This window comes from Condylostylus longicornis, unplaced genomic scaffold (genome assembly GCF_029603195.1).
Source record: "Condylostylus longicornis isolate FDR11 unplaced genomic scaffold, ASM2960319v2 ptg000005l, whole genome shotgun sequence".
Classification (NCBI taxonomy): domain Eukaryota; kingdom Metazoa; phylum Arthropoda; class Insecta; order Diptera; family Dolichopodidae; genus Condylostylus; species Condylostylus longicornis.
The window spans coordinates 2708443-2718519 of NW_026577974.1; the positions used below are offsets into that span (position 1 = coordinate 2708443).

General features: G+C 21.6%; 1 protein-coding gene across 1 annotated transcript; it reads right to left on the reverse strand.

Moving 5' to 3' along the window:
* Positions 1-266: 266 nt before the first annotated feature.
* LOC129615492 (40S ribosomal protein S21) lies at positions 267-1043 on the reverse strand. The gene is made up of 4 exons (XM_055530749.1): positions 962-1043; positions 841-899; positions 562-753; positions 267-425 (listed from the first exon to the last, which is right to left on the reverse strand). The coding sequence occupies exons 2-4, from the start codon at positions 888-890 to the stop codon at positions 416-418; spliced, it is 252 nt and encodes an 83-aa protein (XP_055386724.1). The 5' UTR covers positions 891-899; positions 962-1043; the 3' UTR covers positions 267-415.
* Positions 1044-10077: the final 9034 nt, after the last annotated feature.

Sequence of the window (10077 nt, forward strand, 5' to 3'; positions counted from 1 at the left end):
TGTATTATTTAATAAACTTGAATCTTTATTTATTTCTCTTCATATATTAATTACTTATAATTATTTTTAAAACACCGTGGATGATAGCATTGTAATGTTTTTAATTTTAGAATTAGCTTCACCCCAATTTATAAAGTTGTAAATTTATATTATTTCGAGTCTTTTACATGAAAATATAGGTCGATTCGTGACAGACAGTATGTTTACATATGTATATAATTAAAAGGATCAAAAGGTAACAATTAAATCCTGAAAGCGCTTGCAATGATAAATTACAATAAACAATTTTTTTTTCAGAATGTGCCTTTATGCTGTTGATCTTTTAACAATTTAAAAAAATTTTACATAATTTCCAAATATGTATAAACCATAGTATGAATTAGCACAGGAATTATTGTATCCTTAAAATTCAAAATTAAAAGTTCCTGAAATAAATTAGTTATTAGTCTCTGTTCTCTCATTTGCATCCCGCCATCGTAAATTCAAAGATTGTATTTGTTTCATTTTCATTTGAAATTAAGAACAGACACTTTGAATTTAAGACAACGGGTTTTTACATACTTAGTTATAAGACCATCTTTTTTAGCTAATCTAACGATACAATCATCGGATTCTCCCATTCGCCTGATTGCACCACAAATAGCATACACTTTATTTGTGTCCGTCATACGTCCAGTGACTGGATCTACATCCACAATATTTAATTGAACGGAAGCATGATCTTTTGCATGTATAATTCTATTGCTTGCAGTACTAAAAATTTTTCAAATGCATTAATTTATTTAAAGCTTAATAAATTAAAGAATTTTAGGCTACACTGAACACGTGTTACAAGCTTACCACTTTCTAGGGCAATATAAATCTACAAAATCACCAGCGTCGTTTTCCATTTTCCTGATCTATGAATGAAAGATAAGAATTAATTCTAAATGTTTTAGGTTAATAAAAACTTAAATATTACTTTTGTGTAAAATAAATTTATTAAGCACAAATCTTAGCTCGTCCAATATTTGACAAAAAAGAAATCTTTCCAGAAGTGACAACTGTCAAAATGAAAAAAATTGATATATTAATTCAGAGTTACCGTTGTCTTTTTAATTAGAGTGTTTTATATATTTTTATAAAATAGCCTATTATGAATCCGAAATACAATCCAAATAAATTTCCTTATGAAGGAATCTCAAACAAAATGTTAAATTAAAAAATAACAAAGAAATCGTAAACAAAATGTGAACGCAAATCTTTTCTCGTAGAGGTGTACCAAATTCTAAAACCGTATTTATATGAATAAGAACGATTATGATTAATTAAATTTCGAATTTGTTTAATATGAACTTTTGAGTTTTCTATATAATCGAACATTTCTTTATTATAATATAGGTTCTGTTATCTTATCTATATATGACGTAGCGTAGTGTTTCAGTATAAAATAAAAAATTAGAAAAAAATTAAAAATTATCAATTTGGTTTTAATAATCGATTTCTCAAAACTTATTAATTATTTTATTTCGATACTATCACTAAATGACTTCCTTCTTTGTTGCATACAACTTTATTGTAACATTACTGTTATTTTATTTATTTAAAGCGCAAGTTCTTCATACGTCTTTTTGTGTTCAAAGAAATACTTTTAGAGATATGAAAAAAATTTTATCAAAATAGACGACACTTAAAAAGCCGATATTAAAAGTAACAAACATAAATATATGTATATGTATATTGTAGTATATAATAAACAAATTTTATTAATTTAAAGGATTCTTTAGAGCAAAATACATATATTGATTTTATTTTTTAAATGATTATTTCACTTCCGTGTTTATACAATAAATAATAATTTTATACTTGCGTATTTAAAATTAAAATGCGTTTTTTTGGTGTGAAATATAGCTAAAAACTATAATTATAAATAAATAATACTTTTTTCATAAATAAAAAGCCCCATATAAAATGTGTGTGGAATTTATTGTTCATATTTATAAAAACAAAATTAAAAAGTTAAATAACATACCATTTATTGTACTTTAATTTAACTTCGCATTTAAAATTGGGAAGTTACCAGATTTTATAAAAGATAATAGTGAGAAGTGGTAATTTATATTTTTATCTGCTTTTATATAAAAAATTATAAGATTTATTATTCAGAAATAATTATTAAAATAGATATTATTATTATTGGCACAAATGTACATATGTGTTTAAATATCTAGTAAAAATCAATGAATGAAATTAATATATATATATATATATATATATATATATATATATATCCGTACTTAATGTATACTAATATTAATGTAAGATAATGTTATAAATATTTAGACTTAATATACAATTATTAACTTTGTAGGAATAAATTTCGTCATTACAGCTGAAGTAAATAATATGCAATTCAATATACTGTTATTTAAAATAATTTCTTCAATTTGAACTGAAATATTTCAAATAAATAATTTTACATATTCACTATTTTTTACCATATTGCGTAATAATACTTGTTCTAGTATAGGTCAAGGATCAATGTAGAATGATAAATATTATGAATTACAAAGATAAAGAAATGTGGGAAGATATCACATACAACACATTTTTCAAACCATAATTTAGTAATATGTACATGGGTTTACACTGTTCTGCTTTAAAGTTGAATATATATACATATACATACATATATCGATAAGCAATTGTCGAAGGTAATACCAAATTTCATTAAAAACGGTATTGATTTAAATAGTAGTCACAAAACTTTCGAAATAACTTATTCATATTACAGAAACTTCATATTAAAAAAGTCAGCTTTTTTATAGTACCACATGTACTGCTGTTTATTACAAAATCTACAATACTAATTATATATATTTTAATATTAAAATATGGAGCGGTGCGCTATTGATCTAAAAATACTAGTAGATCCTATATATGCCCAGGTAAAACATTTAAGATGAATTTAAACACATACATATTAATATTTGAATAGGAAAATAACAAACATTAAGCATAATAAGTAAATATGTACATGTATACACAAGAAATCAAGAAATATTTATGCATATATGTATACATACATAGTAACACCCTATATATAATATAGGGTGTTACTATGTATATATATAGATATAATATTTTTGATTTTGCAAAGGTAAGGCATTACAATTTTAAAAAAATTATTGTATTATAATTAAAGAAGCAAAAAATAATAATTTTTGGGCACTATATGATGATCAGTAAAAGTTCATTCACAATTTAAACTATATAAACAGAACTTACTTACATTTACCTGTAAATACCTGTATTATAATACCGTTTCTCTTCAATATATAGTTATGCTTCAATTGCATTCATTTTTTTTTCTTTCATTGCAAGTGATCTATTCACTCATTCTATTACGACATGAAAACTGTGCAAGTAAACCTGCCACTAATATAAAATTTATAAAAAAAAAACAAGTTAAAAGCAAAATTGAAAAAATTTTTACAAGTTTTCCCGATCATTTAACATTATTCATTTAGATTTGGTTGGAATTGGAAATACATAGATGCGGTTCCAATTTTTCTTTGTTCTATCAAACATAATTGTTAGATGTCAAATTAAACTGTTAATAAATTTTTATAAAAGTTTGATGTGACGATCAAATCAAACAAAATTATTGAATAATAATGATTGGTATAGTGTTAACGTGAGTTAATTCTTAATTAAATCGATTTTTGTTTATTGATTAACTTATATTGATATTTATGTTTTGTTTCACTAATTTTATTATTCAACTGAACTGGTTTAATTCAACTCTAATAAGATCATTAGTTTAGAATTTTTGAAATTTGACTTGCATATTTTCGAATGAATTTTAATATTATTTCAATGTTTTTGATATTTTTATTTTAAATATTTCACAAATACTTAACCAATAACTTTTTATAAACGAGATGAATTTGAGAAAATAGTGTGCACGTTGAAATGGAAAACATTATAGAACAATATTTCTATTATTCCAGTAACAAAATATGCATAAAAAAATTAAGAAAAATATCAAGTACCTAAAATAATATGTAAAAGAAAGAGAAAAAAAAACTAAATAAAAAATTATGTATAGGAAAAATTGTAAATAAAAAGTTTAGACTTTTATTTTGCACATTTCAACGGTTTCGTGATATATTTACGTTTATTTATGTATAATTGTATATATGTATAAAAGATACAAGTGTTTACGAGCATCTACCGTAATCGAGCGCAACAATATTTTTTTCAATTTTTCTGTTTTTCTTTTTTCTGTTTTTATTTTTACTTTTTTTTTCGATTCATGTCATAATCGAATTGAACACACTATCATAGAAGAAGAGTTAGGAGTATCGTTTTAGACTTGAACGCGATCGGTTGTGTTATTTTGTTTATTTGCGAATATATTTTTATTTTCTATGCTATAACTGAGTAATTTTTTTTCTATATTTAATTATTTAAACTAATATTATAATGAATAAATTATTATTGACAAGTGAAATATTATAATTATATATGGTGTTGCCAATTTAATAAAATAACTTATAAGACGAATTATTATAAAGGATAAAATTTTATTAAATGAAAATGTACGGTAAATTATACCAAATTTTAATATAAATGTTTTTATTGTTTAATTTTTTGTTTTGAAATTTTGTTTTTTTTTTTTGTCAAATAAATAAAAAAAATCCTATTTGATCTTTTTGAATAAGGAAAATGATAATTTATTTTTAAAAGATTAGTATTTAATTTTAATTTTTAAAAAATTTATAAATAAATGCAATCACATGCAACTTCAGACCATTCTATTTATATAATTGCAGTAAAGTATATCCTATTTATTTTTTTGGAAAAAATTTTCGATAATCAAGCGATGTTATTGAAAAATTTTGAATTGCAATTAAAAAAGTAAAAGTTTCAACCATAGTACAAATATTTAGACATAAGTGGTTGGTTATAATTGAAAGCACATAATAATATGTAATGTAATGCCTTGAGTATGTGTATATTTTTGGGAATATTGCATTTTATATGTATTCTTATATTTCTCTTATTTACGTAATTTCTTATTTATCCGGCATATTTTCACATTTATAAAATGAATTATTATTTTTTTATTATCTTGATATATTTAAAATTATATACTTATGTATAATAATAGCGATAATGTCGCAAGTTCATATATTCGTGATATATGTATATATAAATGCAAACATCTACATATTTATATGTAATTCAATTTTTACAAGGTATTTTTAAATGTTCTTAATAAAATTCACCTGATAATTACCTATACTGTGCACATATTTACATAGTAAAAACGTAAACAAAAAAACAATTTATATGTACCTTTATATATATATGTATATATATATATGTATATACATATGTATTATTTGTGTATTTTCAAATCGAAATGCAAAAAAAATATTTTAAAATTTGTGCTGGCTAATATTTATTAATAAAAAGTTCACTTAAGTCAGTCTTTATATTCCAATATTGTTGTATATTAATTTAATATCCATTTGAAGTTTATTATACTTATTGCCGTAATTTTTTTTTGAATTCGTTGTACATATTGTGAGAATAATATATTTTATAAGAATATATTATAATAATAATTATGAAATAATTTGTTCTTAATATTAAAAATTAATTTTTACATTACCTAAAAGGCGAAAATTAAATTCTAATATAATGACTTGTATTGTATATTTTTTTTATGAAGAAATTATGTATAATAGTTATTTTGTAATTATCTAATCTTTCATATTGTTGACATAATTACTGTTTACGGTACATATGTATATTTTATATGGGAATAATATTATTGCATGCTTTGTTTTAAAAACTAAAATATAAAATCTTTCGAAACTGAAATTCTAAAATTATATTGAAGAATTTTTTAATAAATTTGAAATATTATACAAGAATAAAATGGATATATGTATAAGAGATCTTTAATTAATCCTTAAATGTAAATACAATAAAGATTTCTTTGAGAGATTTTCGAATTTTTTAGGAGTTAAAATTATACATACTAAAAAATACATGTTAGAGTTATATGTAAATGGGTAGAGATACGAGTATACATTTGTTTTACTTATGAAACTCTAATGTAAATTGACTTTATTAGGATTACTTTGTTGTCAGCAACACAATCTCTTAATATAAAAGATTAACAAAGTCAGAGAAACTTTCTTGTATTCAAAAATTTTTTTTTAAATCAAATAAGTAATTAATTTTAATATATAATGTTTTTGATTCATATAATAATATTGATATATAATTGCATATAAGTACATATATATATATTTAAATTATATGAGGTTAATGCACGATATACCCTTTATAGAGGTATATTAAAAATTTTTTTGCTCATGTAGACATATTAAAATTTTATTACTTTATTATAACTATAGCTACGTATATATACTTATGTATATGAGCTATAGATTTTGTTTTTCATATATAAAAACAAATTTAGAATTTAGTTGGCATAAATCCATAATTTTTAATAATATACCTGGCATATACCTTCATTGGTCTTATATTATATTAAACAAGATATACATAAATAATCATATACATATATGCAAATTTATGCATAAATGCCTGAAATTTAATTAATTGATAATATAAAATTTTTTTAAATAATAATTTATTTAAAAAGCAGTATATATAATATACTGGATGTGTCCGGCCTCAGTTTGTTCTAAGTTTTGTGCATATTCACTGATGCTGTTAAACCAAATGTCTCAATTATTTTGTATAAGTATATGATGTTATAAATAGACTCACTGTCCCATTATGAAGATGATTACAACTTAAAGTATAAAATAGCAGTATATTTTAAATTAATTTTCAAATTAGATACACATTACCTACAATCTCTAGTAAAATGTTTTTGAATAGTGGTAAACTACTTTTAATTATGATGTGGAACTCGATTTCTGTGAAATAAATAGAACAAATTAAATACAAAGCGAAATCAATTAAAATATTTTTTATATAGTAATATTTACCCTTTTTCATATACTTATATATTATAAATAAGTCATATTATACTTATATAATTTTTAATTTAATAAAATTAAAAATATAAGAAAAAATTCTATAAAAAATATTATTATTTACTCCCACGTTATAGGAGTAGAAAAGAATTCAGGTTCATTGTATTATTTAAAAAATAAAATCCCATACAGTATATTATGAAATATAGATAAAAAGATTTGTAATTGTAAGAACATTGTACTTTTGTAAAATTTTATACAATATATAATATGTATATGTAGTTATTATGTGCATAAAATTCTGAACTGCTGCATTATTATGAAAATAAGAATAGCTAGTTCATTAAAATATTTTCTTAAATAGTGTAGGATGCAAATATTTTTTTAAATTTTTCAAATTTTTAACGTTGAGTGTTTGTATATAGAAAGTTCAAATTACTTTAATGGTCAGATTTTATTTTCATGACTAAGTATAGAGTATATATATGTGTGTATTATATTTAATGGAAAATCTGAGGTTAAAAAATTATTAATATGAATAAATCAACTAAAAATGTTCTTTTATTAAATTGAATTTGAGAAAAATATTTTTAATATGAAGTATTTTAAGGTATGATAAACGATTCATAAATGGGTACCTACCTACTATTTTATAAAGTTTAATCATATTAATAATAGAAATGTTTCTGATCACTAAAAATCAAATTTAAATAAACTCATTTGAAAATAGTAATTGTAATAATTTTAAGATTTTAAACTTTAATCTAATTATTGTATAAGTAATTATGACATATGTATATACACCATTAAACAGATGTAACAGTAAACTATATTATATTACACTCATAAAGAAAAATACGTATACACTGAAGACTGTGTGTGTGGAACGACGTTTCCGATATATAAAAATATTTTAAAATAATGAGCTTCCGCTTTTTACTTCAAAAAGAAAATTTAATTGGAAATGTAATCAAATGCTTTACCGTAGAATTTATTAAATACGATAAATTTAAACTGTTCTGCTTAATGTTAAACATAAATTTTCTCGGGTATGAAGTTCATTAAATGATGATTATACCTTTAATTAAATTAATCACACAAATATACAAAATACGCAAGAAAAAAAAGAAAATTTTAAGAAACTATGTAATTTTTTAATCTTTTATAGTTATTCCGGCAATTTTTCAGTATTTTGTTGTTTTTAAGATTATAAACATATTTATTTCGATATAAAATTTAATTGCCCTTGAAAAAAAAAATTTTTTGTTTGGTTTTTTTAGAAGAAAATTCGAACTATACGCTGCCGTTCTGTATTGGAAATGTTTTTTTTTCGATTTTTTGTTTTTTATTTTTTTATTTGCTATAATTATTATTTTATATAGAACTTATGCCAAATATTAGAAAACTTATAGAAGATTTTGATTTTTTATAATTTTGTGTTCTAAATTTAATTGTGTAAAAGTTTTATGAAATTGTGACAAAAATAAATTTTTTATATTGTGTTATATAATATATTTTACATTAATTTATTGTGTATGTATATATATATCTATATATGCTTTTGTTATACTTAATATATATAGATCAAATAAAGTTATCATTAGAATTTCTGATAATTAGGACATTTTATAAAATGATTATGAAATATCTATGCTCATATTTATAAAAAAAAATGCTAGAAAAGTTTTTATTTTAATGATATATGTAAATTTATTAATGATTTTAATTTCAATAATACAGAATATTTTAATAAACTAGTTTTTTTGATTAAAATTTTTTTTATAAAACATACATTATACATGTACCTGCGTATATTACGTCTATCACGCCTTGGTTATGTGTTTTCAGTTTATAAAACCACTTTGAATACAAAGCAAATTAATTTATAGTATAAGGTAACAAATATATTATCATCATTTCCAAATTTCAATAGTTCTAAATTAGGAAATATACTGTAGTCACTCGATATAAGCCGTTAATAAAATTGACTGATAAAAAAAGAACGGAAAATAGTTTGATATTAAGTGAAAGTGTTCCTTGAGTATAGTGAATTTAGGAGTATAACACTTAAGATGTATAACACTTTAGTATATAACACTTTAGGTGTATAACACTTTATGTGTATAACACTTTATGTGTATAACACTTTATGTGTATAACACTTTATGTGTATAACACTTTATGTGTATAACGCTTTATGTGTATAACACTTTATGTGTATAACACTTCTAATTACATCATGTCTAGATATATATAAAAAAAAAATAGTATAGAAGAGTGTATACATATAAGAAATATAAACGTCAATTTTAAATTCGTTTTTTTTATTTTGACATTCATTTTTTACTATATATAAAACGCAGCGTTCCATTACTTCTGGAGTAGTTTGGGGTATTAAACTGACTACATGTCACATTCGAATATGATTCAACCGCGCATTCTCTTTCTTATATAAATTTTTTTCACTCGCTTCAAGTTTATATAGGATAATAATCTCTTTTCTCCTACCTTCAAATTTGTGTAATTTAAAATTAAATGTAGAAGATTTTAATATGATCATGACCGCAGTATAAATCGGTCGCTTTACAATTTATCGTTTTATTTCCAACATATGTACCTAGCAATTTTTTTAATCAGTCAATTATAATTTTAGTATAAATTTAAAAAAATAAAAAAAAATTAGCATAAAAGCTTTGTTAATCGATATTCTATAAAAAAAAAAAAAAACAAAATACTAGAATTATAAAGGAACGTGAGTGTCTTAATCAAAATCTTAATTAAAAATAAAATAAAATTGGTAAAAGAATCGTAAAATTATAAACAGGAAAATTAATTAAGTTCAATGTATGTATACATATTTTAAGAATTTGTTTTTAAATTGATTTGAAAGTTTTTGGAAACTATTTTATACTTTTATGGGAGTAGAATCTTTAATTCTTTATATAAATGACGTTATTTATTTTTGGTAATCCGAATACATATTCGAATTTTTTTTAAAAATACAATTTAATAAATAGATTTGGCAATGTTCAGAGTACTTATTAAGTTAGTGACCTTAAATCGAATATCA

Bases quoted from the DNA above. Each gene is read 5' to 3' on its own strand.
- LOC129615492 (XM_055530749.1), bottom strand. From the start codon at position 890: ATGGAAAACGACGCTGGTGATTTTGTAGATTTATATTGCCCTAGAAAG. The intron at 754-840 runs GTAAGCTTGTAA...AAAAATTTTTAG, and splicing joins TTATATTGCCCTAGAAAGTG to TACTGCAAGCAATAGAATTA.